The sequence below is a fragment of the Sparus aurata genome, chromosome 20, assembly GCF_900880675.1.
Source record: "Sparus aurata chromosome 20, fSpaAur1.1, whole genome shotgun sequence".
Taxonomy (NCBI): Eukaryota; Metazoa; Chordata; class Actinopteri; order Spariformes; family Sparidae; genus Sparus; species Sparus aurata.
In genome coordinates this window covers 11,937,245-11,950,202 of record NC_044206.1, presented here as the reverse complement: position 1 = coordinate 11,950,202, position 12,958 = coordinate 11,937,245, and the positions used below count along the sequence as shown (strand labels likewise).

The 12,958-nt window shown below is 41.1% G+C and overlaps 2 protein-coding genes across 7 annotated transcripts; one reads left to right on the top strand and one right to left on the bottom strand.

Annotated features, from left to right (window-relative positions):
• Positions 1–381: 381 nt before the first annotated feature.
• luc7l (LUC7-like (S. cerevisiae)) lies at positions 382–6,598 on the bottom strand. Of its 5 annotated transcripts, XM_030399766.1 has the most exons (12): positions 6,364–6,408; positions 4,861–4,931; positions 4,450–4,557; positions 3,717–3,811; positions 3,500–3,598; positions 3,182–3,292; positions 2,893–3,036; positions 2,604–2,780; positions 2,364–2,452; positions 2,235–2,264; positions 1,965–2,126; positions 382–1,633 (listed from the first exon to the last, which is right to left on the bottom strand). In XM_030399766.1, exons 3-12 carry the CDS (start codon positions 4,481–4,483, stop codon positions 1,513–1,515), a joined length of 1,062 nt encoding a protein of 353 aa, XP_030255626.1. In that variant the 5' UTR covers positions 4,484–4,557; positions 4,861–4,931; positions 6,364–6,408; the 3' UTR covers positions 382–1,512. The 5 variants fall into 5 exon arrangements, with proteins under 5 accessions (XP_030255626.1, XP_030255625.1, XP_030255627.1 ...); XM_030399765.1 differs by lacking the exon at positions 4,450–4,557 and having other exon boundaries at positions 6,364–6,598; XM_030399767.1 differs by lacking the exon at positions 6,364–6,408 and having other exon boundaries at positions 4,450–4,516.
• Positions 6,599–6,687: 89 nt separating this feature from the next.
• fam234a (family with sequence similarity 234 member A) lies at positions 6,688–12,721 on the top strand. 2 transcript variants are annotated; one of them, XM_030399760.1, is made up of 12 exons: positions 6,688–7,057; positions 7,783–8,087; positions 8,170–8,280; positions 8,402–8,584; positions 8,891–9,015; positions 9,238–9,370; positions 10,149–10,281; positions 10,406–10,546; positions 10,960–11,041; positions 11,154–11,306; positions 11,391–11,493; positions 11,576–12,721. In XM_030399760.1, the coding sequence occupies exons 2-12, from the start codon at positions 7,817–7,819 to the stop codon at positions 11,785–11,787; spliced, it is 1,647 nt and encodes a 548-aa protein (XP_030255620.1). In that variant the 5' UTR covers positions 6,688–7,057; positions 7,783–7,816; the 3' UTR covers positions 11,788–12,721. The 2 variants fall into 2 exon arrangements, with proteins under 2 accessions (XP_030255620.1, XP_030255621.1); XM_030399761.1 differs by having other exon boundaries at positions 6,711–7,057; positions 7,786–8,087; positions 11,576–12,095.
• The last annotated feature ends 237 nt before the right edge of the window (positions 12,722–12,958 follow it).

Sequence of the window (12,958 nt, the reverse complement as noted above, 5' to 3'; positions counted from 1 at the left end):
CTGGCTTCAGTGTTCAGACGACCTTATTTGAACAGCTTGTTTATTCAATTATAGAAAAAATAGATATTTCTGAGTTTGTATTATTTTGTTGATATTAAAATTCTAAGTTTGAATTTCTTTTTTTTAATGCCCTCACAAAGGTTTGATTAAACTCACCAAAGAACAAAAGGTAACACACTGACCTGACCCTTTATCATGCAACATAAGGGTCATTATGGTGTAATTACTTCATCATGAAACCAAAGTATTTGGCAGTGTATTGTGGATGTTCTGCCGTGTAGTGAACTCAAATTAAACGCACTTACCTTTTAAAAAAATAAAAAGATAATCTACTAATTCAACCATGAAATAAGGTTGGCAAGAAAGACCAGCACACTAAGATTAAAATCGTGGGATTTTTTTTTTTAATCGAGACTTTAAAGAAAGATTTCCAGCAGAACATAAACAGATGACTTCACACATGAGGTCAAAGCAATGCATCCATTAAAATCTGTTTTCAATTATAAATCTGTTCACAAGGGAATTTGTCCAAATTGGGCTGAAAGTTGAATTTCATGACTAATAAAAGGTATGTACAGTTACAGTACTGAATGAATCACTTCTGAACCTTATGCATCACGTGCCGACTATCTTTGCAGTTAACATTTATGTTCTTTATTTTAAATAAAAGAAATCAAGATAGAAACAAATGAGACAAGATACTTCAAACAAGCACTCACTTAAACTGGCCAAACTCTAAATCAAAAGATACCCATCACTACTGTCAACATAAAATAACTTGATTAAAGAAAAAAAGTGGACAACGAGAGAAATACGTTTATTACTAATTCTCGCAACTTTAAAACCTTTTGGTTTTGAACTGTGTTCCTAAAACTTTAACTGGGCTTTTTCAAACTAAGTAAATGTGGACATTCAAGAACTGCACTCAGCCAGTACGACAACAAATGTTGTTTACCAGGAGAGAAGACTCTTTAGAGGGAGATTTAAAATAAAAAAAAGAAGAACTTGATAGGAGGAAGGTTTTCAGACCATGACAATCAGTAGGCCCAAAACATATTTAGAGACAGATTCTGTATCAAAAGACCAGTGATCAATAAAAGACTATGGATTAGTTACATTTACGCTTCAGCCCAGCCAACCATCAGTTTACTTCCCATGGTAGAATCATTATAGGGTAGTTTATAACAAGACATGAGATGTATTGGATACAGACGGCCACCAAATTACAGATGTAGGCATTACAATAAACTCCACTACTGATCGATAACTAATTCCCCCCATCCAATACAATCTTCTCATATATCTGGATGCTAGAAAATTTAATCCATACAATATTTCAGGTACACTCTGGCTCGGCTGCATCAACTGTAAAAGCAAAAAAAAAAAAGGAGGCAGGCGGGAGAACAGAGGGGTCAAGGCAAAGGACTGTGTAACATCATGTTATTATAAATGGACAGACAGGTGAGGGAGACAGGAGGAGGTTATGTGTCGTGATTGATGGGAGTGTGGTCTTCAGAGGTCCCCTGCGTCCCTGTCATCTCCCCTGCGGGAGTCTGACCTGCCGTTCATACCGTCCCGCCTGTCTCGCTCCCGTGACCTGTCTCTGGAGGAGCGCTCACGGTCCCTGGACGACCTGGGGGATGAGACAGAGTGAGATAATCAGAGAAGTAAGAGCAGTGTGAGCAGACTGGAGAAAGTAGAAAGCCAGATATATACTACTAACTTTGGTTTTAGCAGATAAGCAGGATATTGTACTCAAAGACCCTTACAAAAAAATTAAAGCTTCTGCCAAAATAGACCCAGAATATCAGATGAGTCGCCAGTTAAAGTGAAGTTCGACTGCTGAGTTATATAATCAAATATGAAAAAGCTGCACTCATGACAAATGTGTTGGATGCGTTTCTTGGTAGTTACATACTGTGTGGGCATGGTGTGAACTGTGTAAGCTGTTTTCCTGTATTTACTTGTGTTTGGAGCTCTGCTCGTGGCTGTGACGGTGTCCTCGGCTGCGAGAGCGGGATCGGCTGCGATGCCTCCTCCTCCTCTCCCTGGAGCGTGAGCGAGAACGGCGTCTCTCTCGTGATGCAGAGCGCGAGCGTCTCCTTCTGCGGTCACGAGAGCGGGACCTGATAAAGACACAATGTGACATGTCAGTTACAATTCATAGCAGATAGTCCCTTTCATCAGAAATACCAGTTGATCTAAAATGTAAATTGATGGAGCGGCTTCCTTACCTTCTATGCTCTCTGCTCCGTGATCTGGTCCTGTGAGATAATTGGATGCCAAAACCATTAGTTTGACAAGAAACAAAGCTAGTCAACAGATTACATTAATGTCACCGGGATTTTAAACGTTGGACTCACCTCTTCTTCATCCTTTCCTCTTTCTCCCTCTCTTCTCGTCTCTTTAGTCGCTCCTGGTTCCTTTTTTCCTGCTTGTCGACCACAGTTTTCTGAACAAATAAAAACATAGAATCTAATTAAAAGTGAAATTATTTTCATCAAAATCTTAAAAACAGTTTATGACCTACTTCTTGATATAACTGGAATTAATTCTTGCTTGTTGAAGTAATGGGATCATAGGTAGGACAGGTGGCCACATACCTTTAATTGGTCCAGTTTCTCTCTGATCTGGATGAAGCCCAGGTGAAGCTTCCCGCCAAAATGGTCAGCCAAACGACGGTCATTGTCATGGAGACCGAGGTAAGCAGAGCACACCTCACACACCCGAAGCTTCTGCTGCTGGAAGCTGGAAGCCGGCATGGAGTTTCTGTACTCTTCCTAAGGGGAGAAAAGAAAAAAAGGTGTCATTAAAGCATGATAAGCGAGAATCATTCATATATGGAAATCACCACATCAAGCTGGAAGCACCTCCAAAACACCCCTTACTCACCTCTGCATCCTTCTTCTTAGTGCGGACCTTCTCCACTTCCTGCAAGACCTTCTGAGCCTCATCAACGTTGCCCTCAGCTCCAAGCTGCTCAGCCTTGGCCAGGAGCTTCCCGATTTCCTCATTCAGCTCATGAACCTTCTCTGCCTGAAACAAGGGGAAAAAACACAACTTACATCTGATGTGTCTGTCACAAAACACATAATCTTTTAGACTTGGCTCATACGAGCCAAATATGTGTAAGTTATACACAGATGTCACTATGCCTGTGTTTAAAAAACTTGTCACTCACCTTTGCTGCCACCTCAGCACTGATCTCTTCTTGGGTCTCAGCCAGGCGTTTCTTGGCTAGTTCTGTCCTCCGGTCACAGTCGGCGATGAATGACTCCAGGTGATCGACCGCCTTTAGGAGTGAGAAAATGTGTTAACAGTTAAACCAACTCTGTAGATTTGTTGACATTTTTAAAAGAGGTCACTTGAGTATCTGTAATTTACAGTTCATTTAGTTGTAGTCTTACCCTACACCAACAGTTAAACTTGAGTTTTATTATCATGACTGACATTTCTATGTTCTGCACACCTGTATTACTGAAAGTCTGAAATCACTTACATCAAGCTCAAAGAACAGATCTCGCTCCTTAGAGGCAATTTCATAATCTGCCCGAAGTGCCAGGTCATGGATCTTCGTGCACTCCCCCAGGTCCATACGCTGTCATGAAAACACAAGCAGATGTGAATCAAACTGCACAAATTCAAATATTAATGAACTGATATTAATAAACTGTGAAAAATAAGACACTGGAATAGTTTCTGTGTGGGACACTTACAGTTCCAGACAGGATGTCATGTGGACAGCAGTTTAGAAGATGACTTTTGCAGACTCGCTCATCAGTGAACTTGACCCTCTGTCGTGTCTCATCCCCTGAAACAGTCCAAAAAAACCACCAGTGAGAAAGACCTCACATACTTGTGAGCAGGGGCGAGGTCTCCAGTGCTTTAAAATACATTACTATAAATGCACTACAAATCACTGGGAAGATACGCGTTACTATGACTGGATTCAAGCATTTTGTGCCCACCTAAATGAATGAAAACCAACTTTATTTTTATGATCTGATGGACTACATTCACTATCTATTGATGCGTCAAGATTGAAGAAGTGAAAGTTAGATGTGTGCCTGTATATGGTACTTCCTCCTGTTCTTGGTGCTTACCTTACCAAACCTCAATAAAAAATGTGACGACATTAAAGCCTCACCTCAGTTTAACTTGCGATAAGGCTTAATGTCCACTCTGTTAATGTGGAGCATTATGAGATTATGCAGATGGGGCACGAAACTGTTAAATAACTAAATTCTTGTTGTCTCAGTTTACTAATGTGAACAAAGCTAACTTGTACTCATTACATTTGACTTACAGAAAAGACTGCTATCAAGACTGTGATAAGAAATGTAAACGGTTCAGACAAAAGTTCCAGCCAAACCTTTTACAGATATGAAACACAAATTAAAACAAAAAACACAAAAGAAATCCAAGAAAAAAAATGTAGGTTATACACACTGCGATCTGCACCACATACTGTACCCTTCTGCATCTTCAAGACCTCAGCAGCAGAATTTTAAACCCGCTGTAGAAAAGTATAAATGGGAACAGTTTTCTTGCCCATACCTGTAGTAAGAAGTTGGGAGTCATACACAAGTCAGATTGTAAATGATGTGTGCAAAGGTTTTGTTTCGATGACTGCTACAATTGCCTTCTGAAAACAGACGTCTAATGGACAACTGCTCGTTTGGATTCAGCGCGACCAGACGTCTTAGCTCAAGCTGCATATCACTACTCCAAATTGCAATTCTATTGCCACTGAAGATATACCCATTTGTTTGATTACAAAAAGGCTACAATAACTTCCGGAAGGCAAACAAATTGTTTGGATATTCATCATAACAGCTTTAAAAATTATGTGTGACTCACGGCTCGATGAACATGAGGCTTTTCTGCAACTCCTTTGCAGATTGATGTAGGCTGGCATAGATACACTGAACCTTAATGAATAAAATAAAGGGGCCACAATTGTTCAGTTTGTATGCAACAAATGTATGGGAAGAATTTGATATCAATCTCATCACACATACACCCACAAACTCACAAAACAAATGTACTCTAACTGTACAGATCGAATTATCAACTTGGTAAAAGATAATCCACAGGGCTGTTATTCTGTTCAATCAACCTCTGATTCGTAAAATGGCAGGGCAGCAATACGCTGTCAATTTCTGCTCATCACAATCAGACTTGACAGCTGATTTACCTGCAAATGTTTGTATCCATACGGCTGAATGAAAATCCCTAAAATTTCAATTTAGCAGGCGACAACCGGTGTGATATTAAATTTCAAATTAATCTAAAATGCTTATACATTTATTTAAATACCAAGAAAAAATGTTTGTACAGTTTGTTCTACACCGAGGGAACAACCAGTTAAAATTAAATTATGAACTATAATTACATCAGATTGTTCAGCACAATTTAAGGTAATATTACGTGCGCATTTCTATTTAGCGCTACTTAATACTTCAACTAAATTCCAGAGGCAAATATAGTACTTGTTTCTCACTATATTTATCTGAAAGCTGCAGTCACACAAGTGACCTCCTTGACCTAGTTACATAAATAATTTAACAGTGTAAAGTGGTTGCGAACAAACCCCACCTAGATCCAGCTACAACAGTAAAACAATAATTCTTACAATTACCGGTTACTTGGTAATAACAATTCAAAAATCCAAGTAACACTGACAGGAGCCACTCTGTCACATCCGAGTTTTTACTTTTGATACTTCGAACCTGTAGTTTTACATTAATAACATCAAGAAAAGTGTAGATAACTTGATTATTTTAACTTCAAGGTTAAGTGGTTATTGTTATTAGCCCTTTGATCTGACACATGTACTTATCAGATTATGACGCTAGCAATAAATCGGGTATTTCTCATTTAAATAGTCACATCCATTAAACCTACTGTTAATTCAGCAGTGAACATGTGACCGAGTAGCGATGATGTTATCAATCCCAGTAGTTTTAAGTGAATATTTGCCAGAGACATTTATATTTGTAAATATAGCTAAATGCTAGGTAGCATGGCGCCTCAAGCTTCCATAACTCTACAATAAACAGTATCGTTAGCTAAGGTTAGCTTAGCTAACCGCTTTCGGTTAACGCTAAAAGTGTTAAAGCCGAAACTAAAGCGTGGCGGCTCCTCGCATTAAAATAAGCCAAAATGGATACAAACATTAAGTCCTTAAATAATCCGTATAGGTTGCTGGACTCTTGTGTTACTGTATTTTACACAGCCATCTGCAGTAACGTTACATCCATTCATGCAGGTCTGTCCATCACACACCAACACAAGCCAGCCTCAGCAGTGGCTCCATCTTGGCTAGCTAGCTAGCTCAGCTAGCATGCTACGGCAACTCACCATCCCTAGCTGTTCCCATTAGCTGGTCGAGCAAAGCTCTCATTTGAGCTTGGGCGGACATTGTTCTTGATCTCCAGTCGATACCGCTATAAAAAAAATGAGCAACTGAAAGAACTCCTTAGTGTTTTTGTTAGGTTAATTGATTATTTATTCGTCCAAGCATCACCGCTCGCAGCTTTTCTCAATTTCGTGGACGAGCCTGTTTCCGTTTTATATTAGGGAAGTGACGACAGGGCCTGTTGTTTGAAAGTTCCGTTTAGGGAGGGTTACTAGTGTGAAATTGACCAATCGTAGCGCTTGAGAACAAGTGGGTTAGCCAATCACAGCGGGTTGAGCCGAACTGTGTATTGCGTGGATTTCGTTGCCCTGAGCTTAGCCTCCCAGGCAGTAGCTATACCAGTATGTCGAGTGCTGGTTGTTGCACTAACTAGTTATATTTAGCTTTCAGTTAAAGACGGTAACTGCTTGAGAAGGTGTCATAGTTGGGGGTGTTCAGCCTCGTTTAGGTCGTAAATTCGTCAACACATGCGGAGAGAAAGCGCTACCCGGAAGACAAACTTACGGCAATGAACCTCACTACAATAGTGGGCTTGCCTTTGATTTGTTTACGTAGCTGAGGTTGACAGGCGCTGACAGGCCTACTGCCTTCAGTTAGCCGCACCAGCGACCACTTCGGACGAGAGTGGACAGTAAAGTAAGAAACTTTTCTCTAGTTGGTGTAAATCCTTCATTTAACCTCAAGTGACGAGACCTCCGTGGTAACTTCACCCCGTGTTCCTGCCTTTGTAACTTAGGGCCTGGCTTTGTTCGACAAGTTAGCGACTCAACCAGGTGTTCACCGTGAACTTTGTAAACCAAAGCTCGCTAACAGTGGTAGCTATCCGACCCTGAACTGCTCGGAGCGAGCGTTCGTCTAGGGCTGCTTAGCTAAACTTACACGCCAATTTCACTGTTTTTTTTTTAAAATAACTCTGACACGGGATATTCTGCTAACGCTCACACCTACTTTTTAAGAGTATTAAACCTTTGGTTAGGTTAGGGAGCCAGTAACCGGACATGCTGGCCTGGGGGATGATTGGTCATTATGGGTTTGTTGTTTTTGTGCTGAGAAATCTCTGGAGTCAGTGCTGGCACGTCTGAATGGGCTCAGACCCACAAAGGTTGATGCAGCAGAAATAGCTGGACTGATAGACACTGCTGCCTTCAGTATTTTTTCATGTGCTATATCTGTGAATGCCAACGAGTTTTGTCTGTTTATCACTGCTGGCTACTTTGACACATGCAGGTTTGTAGTTGACTCCACACTGGGACAGATACAGGAGAAAACTGTAAGCCATGATGGGAGAATTCACTGTGTGTTATCAAATCAACCTTGTGCAATATTGTGAGGTTTTACTGTATTCTTTCACACCCTGCAAGTAGATCTGTGGGCTGGTGATGCATTGAGGCGACCATGGAGACCACAGGCAGTGCCACTGAGGGCGACCCACTGAAGAGGGGAGAGGACGGTGCAGAGACGGGAACAGTGCCGACAGCAACAGAGCTGAAGAAGAAGAGTTGCAAGGAAGTCTTGGGGTTTGCCAAATTGACACACTGGCGTACCGCAGTCTTCTTCCTCTCCTTGTTCCTGTGCCTCACCATAGTGTTTGCCTTCTCCTTCATCATCCCCTGTCCTGTCAGACCGCAGTATCTCACCTCCTGGAACAGGACTTTCACTGATGCAGGTGTGAAAGATTGTGGGCCTTTGACCGCATGATGGTGTTTTAAAAGCAGAACTAACCACTATGCTTTCTTTATTTACCACAGTAACCTATGACTTCTTGGCTATTGAAGATACAAGCGAGGACAAGGTGATGGATGTCCTGTTTGTCTTCAAAGACACAGAAGGCAGCAAGAACAATACGTGTGCTGGTGCAGGTATAAAGTGTTCTCCAGTTTTAATCAATATGTTCTCAGGAAACGGGAGTTGGATTCCTCTGTATTTTATGTTTGTTCTTTTGTAAGTCAGTTGCGCACTGTGCTTTTTTTTTTTTTCCAGGTCTGCCCTCGCCATGTGTGTTTGTGTCAGCAGTGGATGGGACTGATGGAGAGACGCTGTGGGAGCGTCGACTGGATCCCGAGTACCACTGGGCCCAGTGTGGTCTGGACGAAGGAAAAAGCAGAAAGTGGGACTGTCTGCTGTCCCATTCTGACCAGCTCACAGCCATTGACAAATACACTGGTTAGTGACACATTACTCTGTCTCTGTATTGTGTGTGATACAAATGACACCAATTTTGTCAATTTAAATTTCTATGCAACTTTTACAAACCATTTTTATACCATCAAAAATAAAAAATAAAATTTTTTCTTATTGCGACTAATTCAAATGTATTGTTTTTGTCCTGTATTGTCTGACTACACCTATACTTTTTGTTTGTTACCCCAAAGTAAAGAATTAACATTTAATGCTTAGAGAGAAGCTGTAGTTTTTGTAATTAGATCAACTCAGTCCGATTGAGAGTTCCTGTGTTATGTGTGTGTACAGGTAACGTCAGCTGGCAGCAGCCTCAGCCTTCTGGTCTGCGCAGCACTGTGCCTGTTCTTAGTGTCCCAGATCTGGATGAGGACAAGGTCAGCGACGTGGCTCTGGTGGCATCTGACAACACACAGGTAAACATCAGTGATGTTATTTTGCATTGCTGCTTCATTCACGTCCTTGCTTTGCTTATTTCTAACAGTGTGGGGATCAAGTCCTGTTTTAAAAAAAAAAACAACCTCTGGCTGTAACATGACACAAATATGCAAATAATGAGCACTGGCAATGAAATCTCAAATAATTCTTTCAGCAATAGAGAATTGACCTCATTTTAATTTCTGCCATCGCAATTGCAGACTCAGCTGGTATTCCTCTCAGGGAAGACAGGTAGCCAGATTGGTTCTACAGTGGTTCTCGATTCTCCAGACACGACCAATCATCTTCTCCATTGCACTAAAGAAGGTTCTCACTATGTACTGCTCCAAAAAGGTTTGTATCTGAAACCCGCTATCGAGGGGTGAAAACCAAAGGGGCGTAAGAGTGACATCAGACCAACTTAAATGGAGAGTTAAAATAAAAAAATTAGCACAGTAGTTCCTACATTTAAAAAAAGTAAATTCAGTCTTTAATATTTAAACATCTTAAACATGTGGATGACAATATACTTGAACAATACTTATTTGAACAAAAATATTTTTTTTATTACATTACATTTCAACTGCACTTATGTCCTTCTGACCCCAAATGGTTCAGAGTGTTCAGTGTTAGGTCTTTTGGTTTTTGATTATTAATTCTGGAATGACTAGGAATTCTTAAGAACACCAAGGGCTTCCATTTAAAAACATTTAAAACTTATTGTAGTCTGAAGGTCATTTACATCTTAAGTCTTGCTAAGTCTTTCTTAACAGAACAGTGCAGCACTGCATCAAAGTAGTTAAGAAGTTAGAAGTAGATCAGGTGTTTAAAGACAAAACAGCCTGAGGATAGAAAGAATTTTAAAAGCTGCTATTATGTATCTATAAACCAATGAGATTTGTCTTAAAACTGTCCTCAAGTTGTTTGCTACATTGTCAGGAATTGTTCTAATGCAGAAAATGGTGACACTTGATCAGAGACTAGAGAACGTCTCGTCTTGAACTTGTGTAGCTTAGTAGTCCGCTAATAAAATATAAATACAATTTTAGATACACTGTTTGACACTGATGTATACACTTGGTTGTACTCTCCTCTTGATGGCAGCAGTGAGTAATGTTGTGCTCCTTCACAGACACTGGCCTGTATGGACTGGCACTGTGGAGGATTGCTGCCAAGGCTAAAGCAGGTGTGAAGGCAGGCCTCAAGAAAGACAAACACTGGGAAGAAAAGGCCAATCCAACGTCTGGCCTCGTACCTGTCTACGAGTAAGAAGCAGCCCACGCTTACCTGTTGATGAACATTTCAGCAACACCCATTTCTCCTAAACAGCCTGTCGTCATTGTGCCTGCAGGTAGAGGCTTTGGCTGATATTTATTTTTCACATTTCAGATCTGAATCCGTGAGAAAAGTGCTAAGAGTAGGAGAGACAGAAACGCCCAACCTGCTGCTTGTGACGGGGAAGGAGGTGGCGTTAGTTGACGGAAACAATTTGCAGCTGCTGTGGAGGATGAATACAAGCTCAGTCCTCAGGTAACCCTTCTGTTTGTTTTGATACTGCATGTTACATTTAGTTGTAGATAAAACAACCAACTGATTAAGAGATACAGAAACAATCATTTGGCAACCATTTTGAGCAAAAATGCCACATAAAAACCACACTAGTTCTGGCTTCTCAAATGTGAATCTTAATAGTATTCTGGTCCAGTTGGAATATGTTGTCAGCTTGTTTCATTTTTTGCTAAGAGGGTCTTAAAAGTCCTCAATGCAGTAACAGATTTCACCAAGTTGGCAGCACATCAACAATCAAATTGTGTCACAATGAGTCATTTTTATCGATCAGCAACCCCTTAAAAACCCAGTATAGTTACATTATGGTCATTATTGTTTTTGGAGGCCATGCACTGTCATTATAAGTCTTCTCCTCTGTGTCCTCATTCATTCAGTGAGCCCTCCTTTGGACACTTCAACAAAGACGAAGTGCTTGACGTCATGGTTGAAGAGGATATCGGCAACTACACAAAGAGGGCATGTGGACCTCTCTTAACCTTTCTTACGTTAATTTTTTGTGTCCAGCCTCTCTCATTGGTGATGGATTTGAATCATATATTAACTGGACCTCTTTCTGTCTTGTATGTAGGTTATGATCCTTGATGGGAAGTCCGGTGGCGTGCTGTGGGAGGTCACCCTCTTGGCTGCTCCTAACTCGCCGAGACCCGCCTCAATACACACCACCAACTCCTTCTCGATCTTCGTGTTTTGGGGCATGATGCCTTCAGAGACCAACTCCTCTGTGAGTGCTCCACCATTTATTAAAAAGATGCGTATTAACAGATTCCCCATAAAATGCTAATCGGACTCAAATGTTGCCTTCCAGGTCCCGTTAATTAGTGACCGACGCTCTTACCTGCTCCATCCTCTCTACGCTAAAGTTCTCCTTGAGTCGAACACCTCCGTGGAACACATCATTACATTTAAAGGTGCTTTTTTGCTCTTCGTTTGTTTCAACAAAATGATTATTTAAAGTTGTTTGTGTGACCTGTATTGCTGTGTTTATCTTAGCCACTCTGCTGGAGCGTGGACGCCATGCTGCCTACATCATGCTGTCCGGTCCTGAGAAGGAGGGAGCAGAAGGCACTGTGGTCCTCAGCAAGCGAAAGCTGAAGCAGGATGTCCCAATGTCCAACGTGCTTCGCATCGGCACAGGCGGAGGTTCAGAGAGCAACGATGACATCAAAGAGGCCTTCAACCGTCTCCGCTTCAGCGACTGGTGAAAGGACCAACTATATTATGCACAGTACATCGATTTGTGGTGTAGCTAAACTCTGAAAACCAAAGTGTGTACACTAGCTATGACTTTCCAACTGCTGACAACCAAAAAAAATATTTGATATTTAGAGACTTGACAGAGTTCTTCCGTTGATCTCCATTGGACGAAGCGGGCATTAACTGTTTTCAGACTTGACTGCAGCATGAGTTTGATCTCCCCTAGTGTCCAAAGAGCTGTAGTTCTCTGACAATCTTGTAGGTCAGATGGTTGTTCTCCTGCTGATAAATCCAAATTGAGGACCTTCTCTGCTGTATTTCTAGCACTTTCATGTATCAATGCAATGCTACTTTTTTTTAACTGCAGAGGCTGGATTATTATTTAGATCTATGCAACTTTATGTCGCACTGGGCTTTAAAGGCCGCAGCCTGTGTATTTCAAACTACAGTAGCCTTAAAGGAACGCTAACACAGTCATAGGGCTTTTGTTTCTTTTGATACATTTCCTCAAACTGAAGAGCAAAACACACGTACCTTAAGGTGTACTATGTGGCGTTACATTTTTGTTACGTGTTCAGTGGTGTTGTTCTGGCAGTGTTTAGTCAGTGGTACTGTTGGCAATAATCAAAACGTGTGTCCCGTATTTACTCAATCCAAGATGCTGTAACTTGTGATGCTCTTTAACGCACACTGACTTGACCTTCAAGGCACTCTGTGTGGGGTCTCAGAGGTTTTCCATAATATTGAGTTGTTGCTGTGGGTTTACGGCTCCTTTTTAAAAGCTGTTTTATCAGATTAGTTCATTCAGTGAAAATGAGGTTCTTGTCTTTGCTGTACATTAATATATTGAACCTGTTGGACGTGCCTTTGTTCGAGCTCTTATCTTTTCTTTCTGACTTGGTATGTTTTGAATTTGAGCAATATTAAACTATTTTAAAATAACTGGGTTTGTTGAATCTTCATGATGTCTCACTATAGGAGCAAATACAATGAAGGTAAACGATACCTGCTGGGGCAGCGACTGAGGCTGGAGCCTTCTTTGCAAAACCAAAAAGACCGAGTTGTCTGAGAGCAGTGAAATCTTTCTGTCCGATCTTTTTATCGGCATTTGTCTTGATTTCATGAGGGACATCGTCTGAGGTTAATTTCTTTTGCCAGTGTTTACTCACAGTGGAGTTC